General features: G+C 51.1%; 11 protein-coding genes; 7 read left to right on the plus strand and 4 right to left on the minus strand.

Moving 5' to 3' along the window:
* Positions 1 to 396: 396 nt before the first annotated feature.
* On the minus strand, positions 397 to 4,016 carry RCC_01791 (related to calcium permease; the record flags this gene model as incomplete). XM_023767077.1 has 2 exons in its annotated part: positions 397 to 483; positions 537 to 4,016. The coding sequence occupies 2 exons, from the start codon at positions 4,014 to 4,016 to the stop codon at positions 397 to 399; spliced, it is 3,567 nt and encodes a 1,188-aa protein (XP_023622845.1).
* A 1,260-nt stretch (positions 4,017 to 5,276) lies between these two features.
* RCC_01792 (related to O-methyltransferase) lies at positions 5,277 to 5,957 on the plus strand (the record flags this gene model as incomplete). The annotated part of the gene is made up of 1 exon (XM_023767078.1): positions 5,277 to 5,957. The coding sequence occupies one exon, from the start codon at positions 5,277 to 5,279 to the stop codon at positions 5,955 to 5,957; it is 681 nt and encodes a 226-aa protein (XP_023622846.1).
* A 198-nt stretch (positions 5,958 to 6,155) lies between these two features.
* RCC_01793 (uncharacterized protein) lies at positions 6,156 to 7,245 on the plus strand (the record flags this gene model as incomplete). XM_023767079.1 has 3 exons in its annotated part: positions 6,156 to 6,197; positions 6,248 to 6,515; positions 6,566 to 7,245. 3 exons carry the CDS (start codon positions 6,156 to 6,158, stop codon positions 7,243 to 7,245), a joined length of 990 nt encoding a protein of 329 aa, XP_023622847.1.
* A 1,011-nt stretch (positions 7,246 to 8,256) lies between these two features.
* RCC_01794 (uncharacterized protein) lies at positions 8,257 to 8,570 on the plus strand (the record flags this gene model as incomplete). XM_023767080.1 has 3 exons in its annotated part: positions 8,257 to 8,397; positions 8,452 to 8,501; positions 8,564 to 8,570. 3 exons carry the CDS (start codon positions 8,257 to 8,259, stop codon positions 8,568 to 8,570), a joined length of 198 nt encoding a protein of 65 aa, XP_023622848.1.
* A 2,113-nt stretch (positions 8,571 to 10,683) lies between these two features.
* On the plus strand, positions 10,684 to 10,925 carry RCC_01795 (uncharacterized protein; the record flags this gene model as incomplete). XM_023767081.1 has 2 exons in its annotated part: positions 10,684 to 10,786; positions 10,840 to 10,925. 2 exons carry the CDS (start codon positions 10,684 to 10,686, stop codon positions 10,923 to 10,925), a joined length of 189 nt encoding a protein of 62 aa, XP_023622849.1.
* Positions 10,926 to 12,227: 1,302 nt separating this feature from the next.
* Positions 12,228 to 12,815, plus strand: RCC_01797 (uncharacterized protein; the record flags this gene model as incomplete). XM_023767082.1 has 2 exons in its annotated part: positions 12,228 to 12,501; positions 12,559 to 12,815. The coding sequence occupies 2 exons, from the start codon at positions 12,228 to 12,230 to the stop codon at positions 12,813 to 12,815; spliced, it is 531 nt and encodes a 176-aa protein (XP_023622850.1).
* Positions 12,816 to 13,221: 406 nt separating this feature from the next.
* RCC_01798 (probable maltose permease (MalP)) lies at positions 13,222 to 14,949 on the minus strand (the record flags this gene model as incomplete). XM_023767083.1 has 3 exons in its annotated part: positions 13,222 to 14,284; positions 14,350 to 14,703; positions 14,768 to 14,949. 3 exons carry the CDS (start codon positions 14,947 to 14,949, stop codon positions 13,222 to 13,224), a joined length of 1,599 nt encoding a protein of 532 aa, XP_023622851.1.
* A 559-nt stretch (positions 14,950 to 15,508) lies between these two features.
* On the plus strand, positions 15,509 to 17,377 carry RCC_01799 (probable glycosyl hydrolase; the record flags this gene model as incomplete). The annotated part of the gene is made up of 1 exon (XM_023767084.1): positions 15,509 to 17,377. The coding sequence occupies one exon, from the start codon at positions 15,509 to 15,511 to the stop codon at positions 17,375 to 17,377; it is 1,869 nt and encodes a 622-aa protein (XP_023622852.1).
* Positions 17,378 to 17,666: 289 nt separating this feature from the next.
* RCC_01800 (uncharacterized protein) lies at positions 17,667 to 20,240 on the minus strand (the record flags this gene model as incomplete). Its single annotated transcript, XM_023767085.1, has 1 exon — positions 17,667 to 20,240. One exon carries the CDS (start codon positions 20,238 to 20,240, stop codon positions 17,667 to 17,669), a length of 2,574 nt encoding a protein of 857 aa, XP_023622853.1.
* Positions 20,241 to 20,616: 376 nt separating this feature from the next.
* Positions 20,617 to 22,276, plus strand: RCC_01801 (uncharacterized protein; the record flags this gene model as incomplete). XM_023767086.1 has 5 exons in its annotated part: positions 20,617 to 20,987; positions 21,051 to 21,185; positions 21,242 to 21,281; positions 21,333 to 21,521; positions 21,581 to 22,276. 5 exons carry the CDS (start codon positions 20,617 to 20,619, stop codon positions 22,274 to 22,276), a joined length of 1,431 nt encoding a protein of 476 aa, XP_023622854.1.
* A 175-nt stretch (positions 22,277 to 22,451) lies between these two features.
* RCC_01802 (uncharacterized protein) lies at positions 22,452 to 22,912 on the minus strand (the record flags this gene model as incomplete). XM_023767087.1 has 2 exons in its annotated part: positions 22,452 to 22,805; positions 22,856 to 22,912. The coding sequence occupies 2 exons, from the start codon at positions 22,910 to 22,912 to the stop codon at positions 22,452 to 22,454; spliced, it is 411 nt and encodes a 136-aa protein (XP_023622855.1).
* Between the last annotated feature and the right edge of the window lie 2,073 nt (positions 22,913 to 24,985).

Below are 24,985 nucleotides of genomic sequence, written 5' to 3' on the forward strand. Positions count from 1 at the left end.
TGGATGTTGAAAGTGGTTGTTGTAAGAGAAGAAATCAATCCTATGTGGGCGAAAGCAGAGGTAATGGCCAGATGGCATGTGAACCTGACTTCGCTAAGGTGCAAGTGAAAGGCAAGAAGAGCGTGATAAGACCGAACAGTGAAGCTGGGGGCTTAGCGCCTAAGCGATAGCACGACCGCATTTGAGGAGAAATATCAGTAGCACACCCCGAGTGATAGTAGATTGAAACGATGATTAAGAAGGTTTGCTCACCAACCCTTATGATGCCACAATGCTCCCGAAGTACCAACGCCATGCTCAAAACCCAGCCATATGCTCAGAACGCTCCATTGAAAAGACTCTCAAATGTGCCATCCATCTCCTGCACATGTACTATTCAGACCTCACTTCAGCTTCCTAGAACGCTCTACCACTCGAACTCTTTCCAATCGTTCGGAACGTTTCACCGATGGCGAGAGTGTCGAACCGATCGATTCCCATTATCTGTCGCGTCGTTAGCAAGCCTATTCCACCAAAGCAGCGTCGTTCCCACATACCTCAGGATCATGGAAACCCGCAAACCAAAATCCAATCACCACGACCAGATATGTAAAGATCAAGATGCTTCCTTTGAAGTAATTGCTCTTGCCCTCTCCAACCACCCATCCCATCAAAAACACACTCAAAATGACACAGACCATATCCCACTGCGGGAAGATCATCGTGAATGTATGGTCTGCTAGCTGCTCATCGAGTAACCAGCGCCCGGAGATGAAGCTGAAGAGCACGAGACAGGGTACTTGCAGTAAGATGACCTGCAGAGCATAGGAAGAACCAATCTCCATGGACAGTGCAACATTCCCGTTCATCGCAAAACTAATGGCGTTGAGGAATTCAGTGGTGTTTGGGACAAGGGAGAACAGTGTGATGCCGAGGAACTTCTCCGGGATGTCGATGGAGGAGAGGACGACGTCAACTGTGTCTACCAGAATCTCAGCGATCACCGCGTAGGCCACTGTAGCGGTAAGCAGAATCACGGCGGATTTGGTACGAGACCAATTGGGCGCATCGTGGCCGCCAGATGCTTCTTCGTGGTGGGCTGGAGTGGCACCAACTGCTGGCTCGTTCGGAAGACCGTGGTCGTTTGACTGCTGAGCATGGGCTTGGACTGCGTCTTTGGGTTCTCTTACCCGAGAGCCTTGGYGGGTTCCTGCGGACAAAAAACTTGCACGGCGCGGGGCTTTGGTGGCATCTCTGGCAGCAACAGTCGCTGCGGTGGCGGCAATTTCAGCAACCTGTTGGACAAGCGCACGATTATCCTCGTGGCTCAGTCCGGTGATTACGTCGTTCCCGGCACTCTTAGGGGGCACTATATGAGGTGGCTGTGGCTCTCCTCTGGGTCCCTCTTCTGGAATATCTTTCTTTGCGTCGGGAGAGTGAGCCGGGGTTGGTGGGGCGACACCTGCCTGTTTCAAGCTTTGGGTCAGAATGCGCTTGTACATCTGAGTGGATTTGATGTCGTCTTTCGGGGAGATCCCTTGCGAGGCCTTGTGGGCACCGGGAAGAATTTCGACAGGAACCAATCCTGAAGTGTAAGGCAGATTCATATGCCCGTGCAGGTGATGCGTTTGACCCGTAGCTTCGTGCTTCGATTCCCTCTTCTCATCAGGTTCGTTGTTCCAGATCACGGCCGCGTGCGTACGTAGCGTGAAAAGCAGTCCCACCACATACGACAGGAAAAGGCAGAGCGTGCAAAAGTAGATGTATGGGCGCACCGCTTCCGYGAAGAACCTGTCTTTGAGTTCTGGCACTTGCGTGAAGTAGCAACGCCGGCAATCTCGCTCTTCATTGTCGTGTTTGGTGTGGCACTGCCGGCAGTTCAGGATATGCGTGCCATAAAACTGGTAGAACAGCGTCGGACCAAAGGCGCCAATAACAGCAAATAGCAGCATTGTCGAGGTCACTCCTGCAGACCTGACATTGAATCGTTGTGTCTTCCGTTTGATCGCACCAAAGCACATGGAAAGGCCTGGTAAGAATAGAATACCTGCGAAGATAGAGCCGATGATACTGCCCTCCACAAGTTGGGATTTGCCCTCGTTCAGAGCGACGCAGTATAAAAAGACTTCGACGATTGTACTGAAGAAGGCATTGATTGTTGCTCCAACACCCATTGACGATTGCGCAGAGATCGACGCTACGGCCTGACCGATGAAGTACGCCAGTGGGATGATGGACGAGAGTGCTACCACAAACATGAATCCCGGGGAGGTGATCCATATGTCGAGATGTAAAACTTTGCTGAGGATGAAGTAGTCGCCAATGGCAAAGACCACTAGGCCGAGCAAGTTGATGAGAAAGATGTTTGTCCCATCAATGGTGTACTTCCAATACTTTGATCCGACCGCGCGGTACGTGCATAGCAGAATGACACTATCAGTACTGCCACGAGGCTGCGATGAGCTGCGCTGGTAATGGCTGTCGGTGTGAAAGCTCATGGCCAGTGGATGACGACGCAAGTGGTAGAACAAGAGTAGCGTGACCTTGCCCATCGGGATGGTAAAGACCATGAACCAGCAGATTCCGCTCACAAGAAACAAGAATGGGCTGATGATGAAGTAAAAGGAGAGGAAGAAGATGACCCGGCCAAGGTTCCACTTGCCTCGACCAAACAGGCGCTTCTTCGTCTTGACGCGAGCGGCCTTTGCGACTGAACTTTGGCGTCCACGGCCAAGGAGGCTGTCGGTCTCATTCTCCTCCAGATCGGGAACCTCATCCCGGCGCCGCCCAATAAGCGATCGGTTGATATCCGTGGGTCCAAAGAATAGGCGGCCCTCCTCGATATCACCCGCCTGCCAACGCTCGTATTCGGCAATGTCTCTTCCCTCGCCCTCATCTTCGTGCATGTACGCTTCATCTCTTTCCAGCTTAACGTACTYTCCGAATGGGTAGAAAAGGTAGTGGGCGAGGTTGATAAGCACACGTCCGTATGCTCGGCAGCCATCTGACTCGGCGTCCTGAAACATGCCAAACACCAAACAGACAATGCCTCCTACAGAAGTGATTGCGGCCAACCACCAGCCAAAGAGCAATGTCCATAGTCCGTTGAATATCCAGAGCCACTGACTGACATTCCCTCCCGGCGCGCTGTGAATATCTCCTTCGGCATTGCGCTGCACTGAACGACTCTTCTTGTACAGCGCGGGTTTCCAAATCCTGATACCAAAAGGATGTGTCTCGTTGATAGCCTCTTGACGATCCTTCAGTGTGAAGCTCTCGGCGTCGCTAAGATTGCCKTCCTCATCATCGTCGTCCTCGTCATCGCCATCGTCGTCTGGTGACGGTAGTTCCTCCTCCTCTTCGCCTTGCAGCGTGTCCTCTGAGCTTGGATCGCGAGCATCCTTGAGTGAAGCCGGCCTTGATTTTGCTCGGGGAAAGTCAGTGCCCGTCGTGGCTTGTGCTTCTTCATCTTCGTGGCTCTCGACCCTGGGTAGATTTGGTGCTTGGGCTGTTGGCCGTCTCCTCAACGTGCTGTCCCGCCGCCTCAGCGTTCGATCCCTTCTGGGTTCTTCCTTGGGCTCCTTCCGTGTACTTCGCAGGTCCAAGTCTACCTCGGTCGGGTCGTCGTCAACGGAGAAGACATCGCCTCGGTGGGGGGCTACGGAAGCTTTCCGCAGCGTTGCTGGCCGTTTCGGTGTCTGTTGCGCTTGCTGAGGCGTTTGTTGTTGTTGTTGCTGTCCCTGGAGAATGCTGCCCTGCAGCGATTGTGTCTGGCGAGCGGGCGTCGTCGATGATGAACCTTGCATCGATCCGTAGTTTTGAGGGCGAGGTCGGCGCGCCGTGCCACTGCTGTTTGCCGTCTCCGCCGAATGCATGCTGGCCTGGCTGTCCTGCATCGCGTTGTTGCCGGCTTGCGTTGGCCGCGACATGTCGATGGAGGCGAGCGTGGCGTCAGACGATCTCCGCGTCCCCGGAGCGGTGGAGGCGGTGGAGGATGCTAGAGCCCAATCCTGAACATTCGACGTATGGTCGGCCATGGCTCGAGCTTTCGGTGGATCGCGGGCTGCACCCCAAACTCTTATTTAGTCTTGGCTTCCCTGTTACACCAGTGAACCACCAGGCTCGTCGTCCGATCAAGTGGTGAAGGGAGGCTGTGTGTCGGAAGGACAGACGTCCATGCACAATCGCGACCTGACAAACCAACCCACGTGGAATCAATGTTGAACTTTCGTGAGCTTCCTGAGCCGATCCGTTGGTTGTTGTGTGGGCGGAAGGAGGAAAACAACTGAATGTCTGGTACGCGGTGATATCACCGAGATTCATCAAATTTAATGTCCCGATAAACGTGCAAGCATCAAACGGTTGCGTACATATCTACATGTTGCACAGCTGCRTGGCCATCAAAGATTCGCAGATAACAGCGTGCTGTATCTCGAACTACCTACCCTGGTCATCTGTCATGATCAACTTTGCAGCCAAGACGGAGCTGGGGCAGGGAGCTGTGTGTGCCGTCCGTCGTCCATCGACTTGTCATCACCAGTCTCACTTCTGCCTGCTCGTTGGGCGCGTTTCACATGGCCCGTCATGCGTGACCGCCTGTCAAACCTTTCCCGAATTCGCCCTCGTGGCCATCTCCATCATGACTTTGCTGCATTGCATTTATTACAATCAATGACGCCCCACAAGAAGTCCGGATCCGCGCGTCGAGACGTCCGGACCGCGTCTCGCTTGTAGGAGCTCCACTCCTCCACTCCCGCAGCATGTCACACTGTCACCATGTCAGCTCCACCCCCGGAGTGTGCACTCGCCGCACATGGCGTGGAGTGGTGCTGCGAGGAAGCTCATCACACTCCAATTCGGTGAAATGAAGCGCCGATCGTCTCATGGCATGTTGGAGAGTTGCTGCTTCCGATTGCGCGGCGGCTCAGTTCGATCAATTCCCAGCCTTCTGGAGACGTCCCCTCGGTCGGAAGCGGCAGACTAATTCCAGGTTCCAAAGTGGCGTTTTGTGGACATAACACGCGAGAAAAAGCTGTGATTCATCATGACAGTCTCGGTGTCTTATTAGGCTTGACAATATTGTTATAAAGGTGTCGATGTTGGCTCGGCATGGTGGGAGCTATGATGGGGCATCCAAGTTGTTCGCAGGGGCGGGCACCTCTCGCATCCAACGCTTATTGATGAGCAGCTAAGGTCGATTCTAGCCTTGGCAGAGGATCAGCGTGTGGGCTTTACAGCCCAGGCGTTCCCCAGCTTCCAATTCAGACGTTTCGGGGCGGGCTATGTGAAGACTGGTCATGGACGACGAGGACCCGCGAGCGATAGTTCAAACCGCGTACGACAGTATATCGAATTGGTACCTAGATTGGGCGAAAAGTCTCAAGTCCCCCCGCGAAAGATATGTCGAAATACTGCTGAAGGAGTCGATAACGCCATCACCTTCGGTGCTCGAACTTGGCTGTGGGCCTGGAGTCCCCATCCTTCGGATGCTTTTGGATCGTGGGGCGAGTGTGATAGGCAATGACATCTCCAGTCAGCAGCTTAGGTTAGCGAAGAGTAGTTGTCCCGAAGCTGAGCTTGTTGCAGGGGACATGTCTCTTCTGTCCTTTCCGTCCAAGACATACGACGGCGTGGTGTACTTCTACACCATATTCCATCTCCCTCGAGCAGAGCAAAAGAACTTGTTGGAGAAGATTTACGCTTGGCTGAAGCCGGGAGGGATGTTTCTTTGTAACTTTGCGGCCGTTGACGAGGACGCAATTCATGGCGAGTTCCTGGGGCATGGGATGTTCTGGAGTAGCTTCAGTGCGGATGCCAACCAATCCATGGTGAAGGAGGTGGGATTTGAGATGGTTGTGGCCGAAGTATCAGGCGCCGCGGGAGACGAAGACTTTGACGCTGGAGTTGAGTTCCTGTGGGTGGTAGCGAGGAAGAGGTTGATGGGTAGTGAGTATTGTGCGACAAGCAATTCTGCTTGAGGTGTCTTTGCGGACCAGAAGCATTGGGTGGGGGTGAAAAGCGGCGGTCACATCGTTTCATCTCTTGTTTGCTCGTCCACCTTCACCTCACTTTCAACTCGGCGGGATCACCACAGCACCTGCGGACTTCCCCATCACCACTCACGGCCATTGCGCATTGGAACACTGAGCAACATCCTCAGCGAGGCAGCATATATTATGTCAGCGCATCGGGGACATGTAGTGATGCGAAGATACTCAGTCAGTAATTTGAAAGCAAATTGAGCGCCAGAAAACTGATAAAATCGCAGCCGGCATTCGTGGCATACACAGAAATGCCTGAGCTTCCAGAGCATGTGCCGAACTTTGACACAGATGACAACGATTGTCCCATTGTGCATCTGGGCGAGCTGTTCTGCCGGATGCCTGGTTTGGGCCGTGGTACCATTTGCGGGGCCAAGTTCACGACGAGGGATCATGTCATGAACCACGTAACAGTCTTCCACGGGGTGCTCAAGGAAAACCTCAGAGGCATAAGAGGCGGACAACACACGGGTGCCTATGTTCGAGCAAGCCTGAGTATGCGCTTCATTCCGAGCTCCTCTGTTCAGAAGATTGACAGCTCGCAGGATTCTACATCAACGTCATGAAGCATGAGGACTATCTTGGGAAGGAAGGTCCGCTGGAGACAGCTGTCGACACAATGTCGATCAAGCCGCGACCTCGTTCAAGAAAAACGCTCGAAGGCAACGATGGGCGGGCTATGCTCGGGGAAGATGATGATGTCGAGCTGAGCTATCCACCACGACGCAGTCCGAGGCGGAAAGCAGCTCTTCCCTCATTCGCGGAGTCAAACAGCGCCGAGCTGAACTATACACCGCGGCGCAATCTGAGACGGAGACTACCTTTCCCTTCGGACGCGCAGTCAGATGACGCCGAGATGGTAGATGGGGATTTGATTCATGGGCAAGGTCACAATTTGGGCGAAGGTGACGAAACTACACAGGTCCTGTCGGACCTACAACCCACTGCTCCGGTAAGAATAGAGACAGCCGGTGATGTTCAGCCCACATTGCAACGAGACAGCACTCCGGCGATGACCCGCCAATCCTTGGTCATCGATATGTCCGAGGATGTGTCTGAGGCAGGGAACGAGTCTTCTGACGGCGAAGAAGCGCAAGCTCAGCTTGAAAGCTTCCGCATTCAGAGGGACATCAAGCGAATCGAACTTGAGGAGAAGCGCATTGAGCTCGAGGAATTGCTGCTGAAGCAGAGACTAGTGGCCCGGAAGAAGAGTCGTAGGTCTTGATGCTCGTTCGAGCGTAGCTGTCCGGCGGTAAGTGTGTACACTCGACAAGCGTACTTCAGTCACGAACCGTTCGTAAAAATTCCCAGAGAGGTAACAATTCCATTTCACGAGCCTTCACGATGCTTGAGATCCAGCAAGACATCTCAGACTTTCTGGTGGGCATAGCCGTGCGAATCGTCAACAATGTCGACAAGATAGGGGATGCAGACTTACCCACAAGGTGACATGGCAGCCACCAGCGTGAGAAAATATGGCTTTGCATCACGTCGGACTCGCCAACGTTCTCTCCACCATCAGGCCATGATGCCGAGGAACTACTCCGTATGGCAGACACAACTAAATCTTGCATTGGACGTGATACGGCTTTGCCAGGCTGATCTGTGGTACATGAAGCGTCGACGATTCGTCCAAGCCCTGATAGACGCTGGTTATACTGTAAGGGAAACAGCTCCCGAATCTGAGGTCATTCTTTCATTCTTTCATTCGATGCATGATGTGCTTGGTTCCATAAAAACCGTCCTGGTTCGATCGGCCATGTTGTCATGTCGCATGTAATCAGGAGAAGGAAGCGTAATTGGTTCGGATGGGGAGCAGAGCGCTATGTGACGCGCAAGAAGACATCGACAGTGTGAGATGGATGCATCAGTCGCAAACCGACGGAGAAGAGAGTAGGAGAAGTTACTTGGTGTGAAGCAACTCATTTCTTTGATACATCGTGATGGTTAGAGTCAAGTGAGTGTCAGACATCTCTACATGGGTATGTAATTGGCCAAGAGCCATCAGGTCAAAGCCCGCAATTGACATGCTGTGGTGAGTACCTTAGCGGAGGATGTTGGACGTACATGTACAAAGGAGGTGATGGTGAACCGAGTTTTTAGCTTCACTTCTGCGGCCGCTGCGGCCGCTCCCGTCCATCGTCACTGCTATCAACTTTTGTGAGCAGACGTCCAACCATCGTTCATCTATCAATCCAAACCACCACCCACCACCCACCTCACACATCAATTCAAGATGCCTCCAAAGGGCCAGCAATCTCGTAGTGTCGCCATCGGTGGCCGTCAGCAAGCACGTGGAAACGTGGCGCGGGATACTTTCGGCTGGGTTTCCAACCCGGAGAACAGGAGCGTCGTGATTGCCGTTACTTTCTTTGCGGTATGCCATAGATGGAAAACAGAACGGCAACTATGATACTGATTTAGACGACAGACTGGCGTGGCTTTCCTACACAGCAGCTGGAGCGAGATCCTTCTTCCACCGTAAGGATTTTTGACGCGCTGTTCGTGGTTATTTGTTATTTGTATGCTAATAGCATGCGCAGGCTTTAGATGAACAGTCCGAGCGCGACGAGATACTGGACGAGCGACGAGCCTTTGTATATTATGGCGAAGAGGGCAGAGGGGAGGATGTGTAGGATACGAACAGTGGCAGGAATAGCATTGCACGGCGTTTGGTCAGAGGATGTTTAGCTGGCTGCCATGATGCAGGAAGAGACTCGTACTGTGGGAAATGAAGGAGAGCAGATACCACTCCAATCACAATGATCTCGAGCCGCCGATGGACACAATCACAAGAATGGAGGGTGAGTTCCACTCGCGAACCGCGAGATGTGCTTACGTACAGAAAGGACGCCGTTCATCGAGACTGCACAATCGTGACTGGCAAACAATTTTGCGGCTTGTCGTCCTGAGAGTCATCAAATTTGGCTGGTGCTGAGACCTCAATCTATTAGATGAGACTTCTGGCTTTTCCAACTCTGAAGCGGATATGCGGGCTCCAAGACATCAGAAATACGGCTGCACTCGGTCTCCTAGGTAGGAAGGACTCAGACACGCTTTCTGAAGGTAATGTCGCACATCAAAGACACTGACAGCTACGAGACGTAGGCCGTACCGCCGTGGGTATATGTACCCTTCACTGGTACACGCCATTCATTCTCCACGCCCAACAACGAACCATCAGATTCAGCAACTATCCAAACGCGAGCTCAAAGCCATCATCTCCTTTTCTTCATCAAAGTAGCTCATCTACCAAATCAGCAACATGTCACTCTACCCAGGTCAGGCTACTGAGCTCCATATCCTCCCCTTCCATGACTTACTTGCTACGCCTGACGCCCGGAGAAAGATTAACACCACACCGTCATTCCAAAGCACACTGTTGCGCATGGCTCCGTTTATCACCATTGTTTTCCTCTCTTTATTCGTACTTGCCGGCTGTTTTTACTTCAACTCGTGGCTGTTGGCCTTCATCTATAATGGCGGCGGCTTTCTGAAAGTTTTGGGCACGATCATCTTCATGGTCAATGTGGCGATTGCCTGTGGGGTGGTGCTTTGGTCATGATCCCGCCGCATGAATTGGAATAGTTGAAGGTACTGTGCTTTGGCGGTCGGTAGGTGGTTTGTCTTGTTTTGCTGACACATTTAGGATCCCTCCAAGTAAACGAGCTGGATAATCCGACTCCCAGCTCTCGCTATCGTCGAGACCCCGCCGGGTTCAATATCGACTTCTCCAACTAAGAAAACTGCAGTCAAGAATGTTGGTCTGTTCACCCTCACTTCCCGCAAGCTGAAACTTACGAGTACATGGGTCGTAGAGAGGTTAATACAGAAGAACAAGGGAAGATACAGTACGCAATCAATCAATTAGCTGGAAACGGAGGCATACGCTCATATATATTCACAACGACATTCTCTACTGATACCTCGATGTGCACAGAATGATGCTCCCTCTCACAAGAAGGCTTCTACTCAACTCATCAGATCAAACAACAGCACGAGCTTTAGCAGGTGCCTTGACAACAAACGAAGATCTTGAAGTTTGAGGCTCCACCCYCAATACTGCGGGTAACGAGATCATCTGTGTGAGCTTACGATATGTGACGTTGCCTAGCTATGGACGAAACACGAGATTTGGACATCCACATGTAATGCGAGAGTTACGTTCTATAAGAAGACAAAGGCCCATCCCAGGAGCTGGGGACAGCTCCGAGATCTTGGATTCCCAGGGTTTAATACCAGGTTTGCCCCGGATATGAGTTGCATCCTAGGCATCCTTGTCTAGCTTTTCAGGGGCTTCCAAGCATGCTCACTCGCACAAATGTCTCGCAAAATTCCGCTCCTAGGATCCTCCTGGGTTGCCATGACTGGAGTGAGCGGACAAAAATACGACCGCACGACCCGGCTGACGTGTCACGCTGGCAATCCTATCAACATGGCAGTGTCTCGGGAGATAAATACACCGCAGGGCCCTTCTCAAACTCTTACTCTATTCAGACGATCCTGCAACCTCTTACAACCACCAACCCGAACATCCTGACCCCAACTCTCACCATGTGGACTCCAATCATAAGCATCGTCTTCGCCCTCACCTCCTCGGTAGCAGCGACCGTCAGAGGCGGGCAATGCTGCGACGACGGCCTCCAGCACTGCTTCAATCAACATGCCTGGGGATGCGTTCAGCTCGCAGGACCAAATTGCGTCGACCAGACTCAAGTCTGTGACGAAGCTTGCGGAGGCTCGGGCTACGCGTATCAGAAAGATAAGTGAGTGCTTTCAAGGTTTTGGGGATATTGTAAGGAGACTAATGATGTTGTAGGTCGGACGATAGACAGTGTGTTTGCAGTTATGATGATGCTAGTCAGTCTCTTGGGTGGTGTTGATGAGTGGATGAAGCTGGGTTGAAGATGGAGTTGTTCATGTCTTTGTTGAGGCGAACGTGTGTCGTCGTGTAGGGCGTAGAATCGCCTGGGCTTACATTTATATGCTCAAAGACGGCTRAAAATTCGCATTGCCCTATAGACATACCCAAACAAGCTGCCTGCCGATGTTTTCGACGAATTTCGAGATGTCTCTCTTGCAATGTTTGTCGAACAGACCAAACAAGGTCGTGGTTAAAATCACTTTTAATCCATCCATGATCCCATCCTTCTTGGACTACATGCCATCGAAGTGGATGCTACGCCTCTGGAACTTCCTACACCGTCCACCTGATCCCATCATGTCATTTCGATTCCTCGACTTGCCGAATGAGATCCAAGACCTGGTGTATGGTTTCTATGCTGCAGAGTTCCTGAATCACAACGGTCACCAACTGTCTCGCGTTCGCTCCCCTCCCCTCGCACAAGTGTCCCAAAAGTTACGAAGGAACTTTCTGAGCCTCTTCTTCAGAGACAGCGCATTCGACATTGTGGTGGGACCACGCTATCCACGTGCAGATCTAGGTCCCGAATACAGAGGACCCACAACGGAACATTGCAATGGAACTCCAACGACCTGCATCTCACCATGCAAGCGGCACTTCATCCAGGCGACCCCATCTTCCTTCGACAGCCAGCTTCTCTCCTCATCACCAATCATGCAGGAATCTTTACCAACATCACCTTCCAACTCCATCAGCTCCGCCATCGATCGCGGAGGCAGCAGTGGATGTGGAGAGAGTTTGTTTACGGGGCACGATTTGATACAAGTGGCCGACAATACATTGCCGTGTCGCTCGTGTGGGCAAAGGGAAAGTTGGAGGTGCAGAAGTGGCCAGCTGAGCCGGCGAATGCTTCACCAGACGACCGGCGCTTGTTTGAGCGGACCATTCGTGTTGCGCGCAGGATCACGAAGGAGGAGGATTTCAAAGGATTTACGGTGCGGGACCTACGTAAGATTGCCATTGTGATGGTTGCTGCTATTGAGTATTGATTGATGGGGATAAGAAGGATGATCATGTCGCGGGAGATGTGAGAGTTCCTCAAGAAATTGATGGCATTTCCATCTTCGTGCTTTCTCGAATTGTGAAGATGTTGTCGATGCATGTAAATAGAAATCCCGCCACGCGAGACGCGGATGTCGGACAGCTGCCAAGGAAGGAATGACGTAGTCAGATCAAGGGGGCGAAGGATGGATGCCGGGCGTGTGGTTCTCGTGAAACATTGAACTTTTCTTAAATAACAACCTCATCAACCACCTATTTCCTCACCACCTCATCACCTCACAATGCCTACCATGAAGACTCTCCTCCCCCTCCTCGGCGCTGTAGCAGTCGCGGCTCAAGTTCAAAACGAAGGCTGCTACAGCTCATCCGGTTCACTTCAAAACCACGGCAAGAACATTTATCAGTCAACAGGCGCCTGTTTCACGAGCTGCGACAAAACAGTCATCGGCCTCACTGGCAGTGAATGTTACTGCGGCGACGAGGTGCCTCCCTTCAGCGATAAGGTCGAGGACTCGAAATGCTCAACACCTTGCCCGGGTTATCCATACGACAAATGTGGGTTCCGATTGCGTCAATGTGAGACAGAACCTTTTTTCTAATAAACTGTTTTAGGTGGAGGTGATGGATACTGGTCCATCTCGACTATCGGTGGATCCGATGTCCCCGGCAACACGACTTCTGAATCAACAACAGCTCCAGCTACTTCATCATCATCATCATCAAGCGTGGCTTCGACCTCGAGCATGAACGCTACTACCACCTCATCGGCTCCATCGACTTCTACTTCAGCCGAGTATACGGGTGCCGCTGCTCAGCCGGCTATGGGGGCTGGTGTGGTTGCGATCGGAGCTCTGTTCGCCCTGTTGTGAGCTCAGTTTGATCTAAGTACGGTCGATGATTTTGCACATGCGAGCGCAATGTGCTTGATGGACTTGAAATTGATCTGACATGTTCCRTCGTTTCAAATGGAGATCAGATCAGCTGCAGATCCCAACATGGGCTGCACGGTATCTCTTTACGTCGGACGTTGTTTAGATTCACGGATCATCTCGAGCATCCTAGTTCTGGTGCATCCAAGCGTACAACTACGGGGTATTCGGCACCGGGTGCTGTTGGAAGGATGTATCATCTCAACCAGTGTATCATTGGTCACTACCAGTACGTTGCCTCGAGATTGGAGATGGGAACACCGATTACCAGTGTCTTACGAACAGGGTGTTTTCGGTAGAAGGTCTGGCGTTCGATGATTACACTACAATAGATGTATCGAACCCATCACTCAGTCTTGACACGTTCCTCCCTCGCGGCGTAGGGATCTACCTGTGTCGTCGCGAATTTTGCGGCTTTTACATTGGCCTGGAACAAGAGGTCTAGCTCCTCGTAAGAGCGATTGCGCGTCTCGGGCAGACGAAAAAGTGCCCAGGCGAAGAAAACAAGACAAGTGCCTGCCCAGAAATATGCAGTTTTCCCACGCCACCCGGCCGCAGTGGGGTTGATCATATATGGTTGAATGACATTCCCAATCGCCTGCGAGACGTAGTACGCGATTCGCGAGAGACAGACCGATTTATTTCGAAGGCGTATCGCTGATGTTTCGGAGATGATGGCGTAGCAAACTGGGCCGACGGTGAGATAGTATAACAAGAGCCAGACAACCACGAGACCCGCCTGACCGTAGGATGAAGCACTGGTATTAGACACGGATGCCAGGATTCCGACCAGGACAAGGAGACCGGTCAAGCCACCGAGTCCTACCACATACAGCGTGCGGCGACCGAAGCGAGAGATGAGAAACCATGAGACAATGGTGCCTATACTCGCTAGACCAAGCCCACCCACGCTGAATTTGAAGGAATGKTCGGAAGAAAGACCGGCTTGCGTGAAGAAGTAGACGGGCGTGCCGCCGAGTGGACTCCCACACCAGACCTGCGCGGCAAATGTCATGCACACAATTTCGGTGCGTCGGCGGTCGACGCCTTTGAAGCAGTCCCAGTAGCTGGAGCCACCTTGAGACTCGGCTTCAATCTCCATGGTATGTCTAATCAGAGCGAGAGTATCTTCTGTTGCGAGTGTAGCTTCTGTGGAAGACAGTCTTTGTAGCGATAGTCTCGCCTGGTCAATGCGGCCCTTTCGGACCAGCCACCATGGAGACTCCGGAGCGAACCAGATGAGAGTGAAGAGGGGGATGGGAAAGACCCATTGAATGGCGAATGGGATTCTGAATGCCAGTGTGGTCGTGCCGGAGTTGAAACCAGTCAAAACCCCAGCCGCGATCAGTTGTCCCAGGGCCCAGCAAAGATTGATGTATACGGTCAAGTAGCCTCTCAAAGTCATGGAACTGATCAAAAACTTGTCAGTTGCGAAATTCTTTATCATGATTGATGACACCAGCACATCTCTCACCAGATCTCAGAAGCGTACGCAGGAGCCATACTTGCAAACACGCCCCACGGAATACCACAGAGAATCAAACCGACCAGTAGCACGGCCAAGGAGGGCGCAAAGAAGAGCGGGAAGATGAAAACAGTGATTGCCACCAGCGACGCCAGCAATACCTTCCGATATCCGAATTTGTACGTGAGCCAGCCATTCAAGAAAGCCCCCAGGACCGCTCCGATAATAGGAGCACTCCCCAAAGCCGACTGCCATTGTKCTGGGATCTGCCAATCATCACCAGTCTGAATACCATAGTGTTTCGAGAAGGCTGGTTGCGCGAAGAGAGACGTGACGAGGACAATGTCATATCCTTCCATGATACTGCAAAATTTCCCGGCCATGAGTTGATACAATCACCTTCTGTGGTCGACGGGGATTCACTCACATTGCCGTCGATACGGCTACGGACCAAAAGACGGATTTCCTTTCGGTTTTGAGAGCTTGCCAGAATGTTTGACGATGCTCTGTTTCGGCGGCGAGTTGGGCGATACTTTCGAGGGAGTCTTTGTTCTCGATGTGGATGTGCTCTGATGAGCTTTTCTTATCTTCATGAGGGAAGTCTTGCATAATGACTGGTGAGCCTGCGTGCCAACGGCAAAGAAGGGTGTGGAGACAACTGCTACGGATCAAGCGATCGTGGACTTCTTTATTCTCCTCATGACTGGATGGATCATGTACCTGGAATTTCCAGGGGTCGGTCTGTCCCATCGAGTTGAACTCCACTCCAGGATGAATGTTTGTGGGGATGATCGACCACCCGGTGGGGGATTCCGGGGTGTGGGAGTCCGGGGTGTTTCCATCAATCATCATTCTCCATTCGATGGCTAAATGGATTGTCTACAATCTGAGTTCTGACTCCAATTTAGTCAAGTTCAGTCCAATCAAGTTGGAGACGCTCTTGTTGACGTTGTTGCTRCGGATCATCCGATAAGTGGTCCATCGAGTACAACACGCCTCGCCCCCCATCAGATACCATCTGCTTTACATTCAATCTGCAAGACACAGAGCACTGAATATGCTGTATCAAGATGAGAACAGACTGGTGTTTCGTTTCGACGACCACACGTTGTGGATTGAGCCATGGGGTCCAAATGCTTTTCGGGTGCGTGCAACCAAGTTAGCACAAATGCCTCAAAGCGAGGGAGCTCTTCTCCCTCAACCTGAACTGGGCAATATCAATGCGGCTATCGATATTTCCACTGAAGGATCCGGCACAATCACCAATGGAGGGATCAGCGCGACGGTGTCTCGACGCGGGAAGATCATCATGTACAACGAAAAGGGAGAGCGGATTCTCGAGGAATATGCCCGACACCGCAGAGACTTGAAGGACCCCAAGTGCAGCGCTTTGGAAATCGAGGCGCGAGAGCTTCGTCCCATCTTAGGAGGAGACTTTCAACTTACAATGCGGCTGGAGTCTATCTCACCTAAGGAGCGTCTGTTCGGAATGGGCCAATACCAGCAGCCCTACCTGAATCTCAAAGGTTCTGACATTGAGCTGGCACATCGCAATTCGCAAGCCAGCGTTCCATTCATGCTGTCTTCTCTTGGATATGGTCTACTGTGGAACAATCCTGGTATCGGCCGCGCGGTGTTAGCAAYGAACGTCATGTCATTCGAAGCTTGTTCAACCAGACATATGGACTACTGGATCGTGGCGGGCAACACACCTGCCTCGATCGAAGAGACATATGCCCAAGTCACAGGTTACGTCCCAATGATGCCCGAGTACGGACTAGGTTTCTGGCAATGTAAGTTACGCTACGCCAGCCAAGAAGACCTCTTACAAATTGCGCGGGAGCATAAGCGGCGAGGACTGCCAATGGATGTCATAGTCTGCGATTTCTTCCATTGGATCCACCAGGGCGACTGGTCGTTTGATCCCAAATACTGGCCCGACCCCGCCGCCATGGTGCAAGAACTCCGATCGCTAGGCATCGAATTAATGGTCTCAGTCTGGCCAACCGTGGCGCCGCAATCCGAGAATTTTGAAGAAATGTTGGAGAAAGGCTTGCTGATCCGCCATGATCGGGGCGTGCGAGTCGCCATGCAAGTCGGGGGTGATAGCACCCACATCGACGTTACCAACCCGGAAGCTCGCGCRTTCTTGTGGTCGAAGCTGAAGCGCAACTACTACGACTATGGTATCAAGATCTTCTGGGCGGATGAGGCGGAGCCGGAATATAGTATCTACGACTTTGATCTCTACCGCTACCACGCAGGCCCTAATGTCCAAATTGGAAATTTGTATCCGCGATTCTATGCCCAAGCTCTCTATGAGGGCATGAAAGGAGAGGGTCAGGAGAATATCGTTAATCTTCTCCGCTGCGTGTGGGCTGGTAGCCAGCGATACGGAGCGCTTGTCTGGTCTGGAGACATTGCCAGTTCATGGGAGAGTTTCCGGAATCAATTATCAGCAGGCCTGAATGTTTCACTCAGTGGTATACCATGGTTTACCACTGACATTGGAGGTTTCCATGGAGGTAGCCCTGATGATCCCGCTTTTCGAGAATTACTTGTACGTTGGTTTCAATGGGGAACTTTTTGCCCTGTGATGCGGCTTCACGGTGATCGAGAACCCAAGTCGGTGAAGGATGATGAGACGGCTCCTGGGGCACCTAATGAGATTTGGTCGTTTGGCGAAGAGGCATATCCGATTTTGGTCAAGTACTTGCATATGCGGGAGGAAATGCGGGATTATACGAGGAGGTTGATGAGGCTGGCGCATGAAAGGGGTTCGCCTGTTATGCGGACTTGCTTTTATGAGTTTCCTGAGGATGTCAGGTGCTGGGAGATGGAGCAGCAGTATATGTTTGGTGACAAGTATCTTGTGGCTCCTGTTTTATCGGCTGGGATTCGTGAGATGGATGTTTATCTGCCGCTTGGAGCGCGGTGGAAGAGGTGGGGATTTGATGTTGTGCATGAGGGGGGTAAGATTGTGAGGGAATCTTGTCCGATTGAGTCTATGCCTGTGTTCGTCCGTCAGGAGGACTGAGTCATGTGTGCTTACTTAGGGTAGTGCATTCAATGTCGCGAAGTATTTTCCTTATGGATATGCTCAGTAGCGAACTTTGTAGCCCATGCAGTAGTTCTCTTCTACCTCATGTAAAGCCGGGTGAGATGACGGATGTTTTCTGTACTTTCACACCAGATAGATACATCGAGTACGATGAGAATCATGCTTAGGTGTAGCCCTCCAGGCCATGTATTCGACCCCGGTGCGTCGAAGTGCTGTACATGCAAAGAAACGGCATACGAAAGTCAAGAAACGTCTTGAAGAACTGCTACATCCTCTGCATCCATCGTCTCAGCATGCGAGCATGCTCTCGACAATCATCAAGATGCATATACTGCGAGCGTTCAAGCAGCTTTATCGCCTCCTCCAAAACAACTCTCTGACCCTGCGGCAGACAAATATCTCCAGCTCTAGACATTTTAACATTCATATCATGTCCTTTACGTACGAATCTCTGAACAATCTCATCATCACAAGGTCTATCAAGAAGAATCGTATCAGGCATAAGTTCATCTTCCTCACTCTCCACAAATCCCGTTTCTTGCATACCATCATTGAGATGTCGTTGTTTCTCCACCGAGAGTTTGATTCTCAAAAGTGCATTTCGAAGCTGCGGAAGATAAACGCCGTAGATGACGATGAGCAAGGCGGAGAGGAAGATCCCAAACGGTTCGTAAAACATCCCGTGGCTATAACGTCTACAATGCCAGAAAATCGCTCCTGCGTGGACAAGAGAGAGCCTGATTTTGTGGTCATCGAGAGTGAGCGATTTGAGTACCAATGTATCCAAGTCTGCCACAGGGCAACCTTCGGTCCTGATTGTCCCGATGGAACTCAATCTCTGACCTACTCTAATGAGAGCACGATATGGACATAGAAGTAGAATTCGAGAGAGATGAAGGTGGAACACATTTGGCTTTTCGAGCCCCTTTTCCATAGCAATGTCTCCATTCTCCGCCCAGTGAAGAGTATCCAAGCAGTCGCAGGCGCTGTTACGCCACGAGGCAAAATTGGAGTTTGCAGGTAGCCATTGCTGAGTTTGATGTTGTGTAGACGGCTCATCTTCTTCGCTGAGCGCTTCGTATTGCTCTGCTCCGGTAGGAGGACCAGGTTTCCAAGAGTGAAGCGGATCTCGAATTGAGCGGGCTACTTCCTCTGTTCGTGCTAGTAAGCAGTATATGAGGAGTGTCTTTCCAAAGCCGCTGTCACGCTCTGGGAGTTTTGTTTTGGCATACAAAGAAAACAGCAACGAACGAACGCCTGCTGGTCGTGTAGCTGTCGTTGGACTCGAGGATGAGTCCGTCAGCTTGACCCAATCGATTGCAGTCCTGGCCTCCCATCTCGCATCGTCCGATGGCAAAGGGTAGTCTTCAAGCGGCAAGGCTATCGGGCTGTCTTGTAGCCGGAAAAGGGCATGGAAAGTCTGCATGAGCCATTTGTACCACATCAATCGACATCGGCTCTCTTCTTCCAACCAGGCTCGCCATCGAAGATCAATTTGCGATGGGTCGATATCGTTTACAGGTAGAGGACGATACCGTCGATCAAAGCTATCGCAAGCGGCGTGTGCTTCTGCCATAGGCATCTCGCAGGACGATTCGTGCGGTGTGTTGAAGCGAGCCACGGCGAGGAGAATACACGCTTGYGCGAATGGTAGCGGATCGCAATCGGTCCCGTTCTCTGATGCATTGTGTATGGCTCGTCGTAGGAACTCCGTAAATGCCACGTAGCTCTGATGGCCTTGCTGACTGTGGTCATGAGAGGAGCCGATAGTGATGGCCGCGAGTACCAAGATCCAGTGGACGTTTTGCTCATCCCATGTGGTGCAATGGATCAGACTGAAGTTCTCCTGGAAGGAAGCCTGATATTTTGCTAGACAACCCGAACAGTATGAATGAGCCGGGAATCGTGCGGATGTGAATCTTTTGGCGTAGAGCGATGCCCGACTGCAACATAGCACGTCGAAATGTCTTGCAAGCGTGTCGTAGATTGCTACACTAAGCCCGTTGGTCGATCCAGGGTCGGTCACGATAAAGCTGTCTGTTAATTGCGTAGAAGCAGGAAACTCTAGATCGAATGAGGACAGGACGACAGGGTCAGCTGAGCAAGTACGAGTTCGTGGAGGTGCTTGTTGGAGCGAACCACGTGCGCCATTGCCATCCGTGTATGTGAAATCTACCGATCGGCGATTTCTACTGGCACTAGCCGTAAGACTCGAAGACGGAGTCAACGGAATCTCAGTTGGAGAGCGCAGATATGATGCTGGCTGGGAAGAGAGATTCCAGGCATTACGTGGAGAATGTGTTGCCTCTGCAAAGTCATCGAGCAGATCCGTTCCGTCCAATACAGGTAGCCAATTCATGTGACCTGACCACGCGTAATCCATATTGTCGTGGAAAAGAGTGTTGATGGCGGGATATTGATCCTCCACGGCTGGTACCACATGCTGTGATGTCACAACCTCGTTCTCACATGGAATTGTAGATATGGTCGGAAGAGAACCCTGCCTCCGCTGTCGTCCTTCGCTTCCAGGATAGAGGCAAACCAGAGCTCTCTTCTCACACCGTCCACAACGCTCTCCACCGCTACACTTTGTCCGGGCTTGGGCACATGCTATGCACGCTCTGCGCGTTCTACGCCTGGGACCAGCGTCTGGCAATTCATAGACTTCCTCCTGTTCTCTCCGATGGGCGGTCATTCGATGGCGCTGGCATGAATCTTTACGGTTGAACTGCTTGCCGCAGAACTCGCATGACACACTCCCGGTTCCATGGACCGCTTGCACGTGGCGACGCAAATGCTCCKGCCGGGCAAAGGTCCGGGAGCAGATTGCACACTCCATCTGGGTCTTCAATACACGCGGGCATTGATTCTTTGGACTCCGCATGTGTCGAGTGTTCGGGTGGAAAAGGGGGAGGATGAGTCCGGAGCCATCGGTCCCCCACAAATTTGCGGGGAAACAACATGGTTCTTTCCTGCTAGCGGGCGGGCTTGGCAGTGGGGGATGAGGAGAAGGTGCACGTCCAGGGAAGAGGGTATGCGGGGGACGCTACTCGACAAACACGACAAGAACTGGCATCATTCAAAATGACACATGTCAGACGGCATACGACCACCGAGCATTGCACCTCATCATGCATATATAGCAATGGCTCAACCGCCACCATGCAGGCCATTGCATTCCCCCTCTACCGTCACTCAGGATTGAAGTGAAAGGTATGCCCTTCTTCTCTACCTCAGCCGCTGTGGCGGCTCTAGCCACCCTGGTATCCGCTCAAAGCAATCTTGGAGGCCGGGGCTTCGTAGATCTCTCTATCTTTGGAGGAACTCCCGATGCCAAAGGCGCAGGTATCTTGTATGGTTTACCAAATGATCCCGCCTATTCTCCGGAAACCTCCCCACCTCGCTCCACATGGGGCTCCTTTTTCCAAGAGGCAGGCATTTCCCATGTCCGAGCAGGAGGCGCTCAGATTCCCTTTGGTGGATACGCTTCCGATGTCCTCAATGGTGGTACTACTGGCTATGATGAGCGCTTTGCCTCGATGAAGAAGAACTATCAGGATGCGAAGGCTTTGAATCCAAAGAACAAGTATGTTTGTTCCTTCTACACTGCTCGCCTGGCAGGCTTTGTGAATACGGACTGATCGTCTAGATTCGTCTTGCTCGTACATGATATTTGGGGAGCCGACAGTACTCAAGGAAGCGATACACCTTTCCCGTGTGATAATGGTGACTGCACGGAGTATGGTAGATACTTGGACAAACTTATTGGAGATCTCAAATCGAAGTAAACCTCGCCCAACCCCTTTAATTTTGAACAGCACTGACTCTCGTCGTGATCAGCGATTTACTCGAAGGACTTCAAATTGACATCTGGAACGAGGTAAACCATCACTATCATCCCAGCTTTCTACTATCCGCTAATACACGGTAGCCTGATGGATCTAATTTCTGGCCTGGCTCCCAAGACCAATATCTTCAATCCTATGATTTTGCGTACGCCAAGTATAGAGCAGCATTCGGTACTAACGTCGCTTTGGTGGCACCATCCACTGCAGCTCAACCATCTCTCGACAATAGCTGGTGGAACAACTTCACCAGTCACATCAGTGGTAATGGCAATGTGGGAACACTCGAAACTCAAAACTAAACAATACCACAATGCTAATCAATCGTCGACAGATTCCAGACTGGTGGTCCGCTCATCAGCTAAACGGACGCAATACTCCAAACTGTGGCAACGATCCAGTCATCACACAGCAACAATTGCGCCAAGTTCTTGAAAAATACAACCTCCCAGAAAAGCCTTTCCAAATCAACGAGTACGCTGCATCAGATGAGCAGACTCCCGCCTACACAGCCTGGTTCATCCAACGTTTCGAGCGCACAGGTATCGTCGGAATGCGCGCCAACTGGGGATCAAAAGTCGGTCTGCACAATGATATCGCCAAATTACTTGGCCCAGGCGATCAGGATAAAAGTAGCAATTTCTACAAGCTCGGAGACTGGCACGTGTTGAACTATTACACCCAGGCACAGAAAGGGGTCATCACGCTAGCTGGAGCCACTGTTAGCACATGTTACGATTTGTATGTCACACAGGAGCGTGATGTTGGTATTACTCATGTCCTGGCTGGGTCGCGAGGTCAGAGCGGTGCTTACCCTGTTACAATCTCTAATGTCGATTCCATGCCGGCTTACAAGGGAAAGACAAGTTTGCGTGTGGTTGTCAGGGAGATTCCGTGGAATAATGGCGGAGTTGTTGACGAGCCTACGACGGTTTCGAATGGCACTGTCGCAGTGGCTGATAATCAGCTTGTGATTGGATTGGATATGAGAACAGACTCTGCATATACAATTGATGTCTATGCATCGTGAGGCCCGTGGGAAGTACGGCAGGTTCGCGGAAGTTGAGTAAACCAAGCTTGGTGTATATAGGAGAGGAGGTCTCAGTCGGATAGAGAGAGAGAGAGAGAGAGAGAGTCGTAGCAGATCGAACGAATCGTGCAAAATATATATCATTCATGCGGCTTCTTCGTCCATTACTTAATATTTACACAATAATACCAATATCATGAAGAGTATCGCCAAGCAAACCGTCAAGGGGATCATCTCCCTGTTCCTCACTCACATCTCGCTGAGCGATCGAAATGCCATCAAGACCAGCCTCATCGGCAATTCCATTAACATCATCGACAGTCTTGTCAACATTCTCGTATAGCAGATCGTGGAGCAGGTCATCTGCTTGGCGCTCGCTCACATCTCGCTGAGTGATTGAAATGCCATTGACACCGAGGCCGGCGACGATCTCGTTGACGTCGTCGACGGATTTGTCGATGTTCTCGTATAGGAGATCGTGGACGAGGTCTTTTACTTGGGTCTCGCTTAATTCAGGTGTCTCGCGCACCTAGGATATGATTAGATGAAGTGGATGTGGTAGGGCAGTGGGCGACTTACGGGGAGTGCGAGGGCACCTGCTGCAAAAGCAATTGATAGGAGGGTGGAGAAGTGCATCTTTGGATTGTATGTTGATGTAGATGTGGCGAGATTGGGGTAACACGTGGAGCTGCAGGGGCGATCAAGAAAACAAGAGCGACTTGCGACTCCAGGCATGCAGTATATATAGCCATTCACATCACTAGCAGCGAGTGATGGAAGAGAAAAATATGCAGGTCGGCTGCATTGTTGATCTGAAAGTCTAGATCCCAATCAGGGAGGCAGAGAACAGCGATAGCTAGTCAGCGCACACCATTCAATGAATGAATGAAGGGCTGTACTGTAGGAAACTTCATCCTTCTTGCGGTTACGTGCGCAATCCCACAAGCACAGAAAGGGAGCTGGTCACAATTTTGCGTCATAATCGCCCTGTTCGACCCCTCTGATGATAAGAGATGTGGTCCTATACCGCGGCTCGTATCATTCCAGGAGAAGGGGAAGGGGTTAGCATGGTGGCGTACATCGGCTCCATGCAAGCCGAAAGTCGATTCTTTTTTTTTTTTGTTTAGACCGAAAAACTGAAGTCGAGTTGCTTGTCGCTGCATGCTGGCCGAGGTGCTGTGGACCCTTCCATGCATGTTCGGCATTGGGATGAAGTTCGTGCTCAATGGATCTGCGCGGTTGTGAAGTCAAATAGGGGCTAGAAAAACTTAGTATGTGGCGTCACGTTGACGATCTATGAGACTGGTCTCAATAATTCTCCGTGAAGGAATTGCTATAAGCGACGAGCTGAATGAACAAGAAACATGAAAATTTGAATCTTACTCGTTCACATGTGCTTGTAGAAGCTTTCTATGATGGACTCCTTTTGGATGGAACGACTTGATGGGACACCAGAACAGCAATGTAGGGTCCAGAGCGTCTCTCTCATTCTCTCTGATTCCAAGCGCCGATCACATTAGTTGAAGTCCGTCTGTTTATACCCTTTTAGGAAATCTGGCGATGCGATATGGAGGCGCGCTGGACTCACAGGCTACACACAACATATCATTTTCTTTCGTAGGCAGGGCACTTGGGACAGTCTAAACCAACCATCTCTAGCCTAACGACACTCGGGACATAAGAGGTACCGTCCTAAAAGTGCAAAATTCGCTTTCATCAATCGAACGAAATGTTCTCAGAAGAAGTCGAACACGCCAGAGGAATTTCTGCGTAAGTGTTCAATCGTCAAGGTAGTATTATGCAAGTTCATCAATACAAATCTCTGTCCAGAACTTCTTAAATTCAACCATTCTATACAACATCAATAGCACGAGGTATGTGCTCAGGGAATCTACGCGCTTCGTGAAGCTGAGTAGGGGCTAGAGAAAACCTCGGCGTCAAGCTGGTCGTCTATCAGATGCATCTAGAAGATGAAGAATCATTCTAGTACAGAAAGTACAGACAATGATATGGCGAGGTGGCTACCCTCTCCTATTGCACGTGAAGTGACTAGAGGTGTCCCGGTTCGATCGACGGTCGAACGGTATTCGATAGTGAATCAAGCATCATGTTCTGGAAGCTGACGGTGAATTCACTTTCACTCACCCGTCAACTTGTGCTTAACAGTCTTCTTGTGTGCTTTTTATGAACCCAATCAGCAAGCTTTGCCTAGACACTTGGATCTTCTGCCTGTTTCGCCCGGCATAGATTGAATGAACGAATCCCATCACCATTTAATCGCAACCCACGCGCTCCCCTCTACAACCACAAAAGCACCCTAGCAATTCAYATCCGCCGCCCGAATCTAGCCAAGATCTCCTTTAACATCACTTCGAAACTCTCTGTTCCAAGAATTGATTCGCCTACGTTAAAGACTTTCTAGCCGTTAATTTCCGCTCGGTTCAAACGAAATGCATATGCTATAGCAAGATGCCTTCCTGATTCTTTCTTTTTAATATTCATTTTATTCTATTACTAAGGACTAGTAGGCCACTGCTTTAAGGCTAGGGCGGGTTGTGGTTCGGTCTATAGGTAATTGTAATTAGTAGATGGCCGGTTATATAGGTTGATATACAGTATCTGACTATTGTTAATTCCATTTAAGCTTGATAATGTTCTTGTCTGATGTTTTTCGGGGCTTCTAGTGAGTTGGAGAGACTCGTAGTTGGA

The sequence above is a fragment of the Ramularia collo-cygni genome (genome assembly GCF_900074925.1).
Source record: "Ramularia collo-cygni strain URUG2 genome assembly, contig: RCC_scaffold02, whole genome shotgun sequence".
Lineage (NCBI taxonomy): Eukaryota > Fungi > Ascomycota > Dothideomycetes > Mycosphaerellales > Mycosphaerellaceae > Ramularia > Ramularia collo-cygni.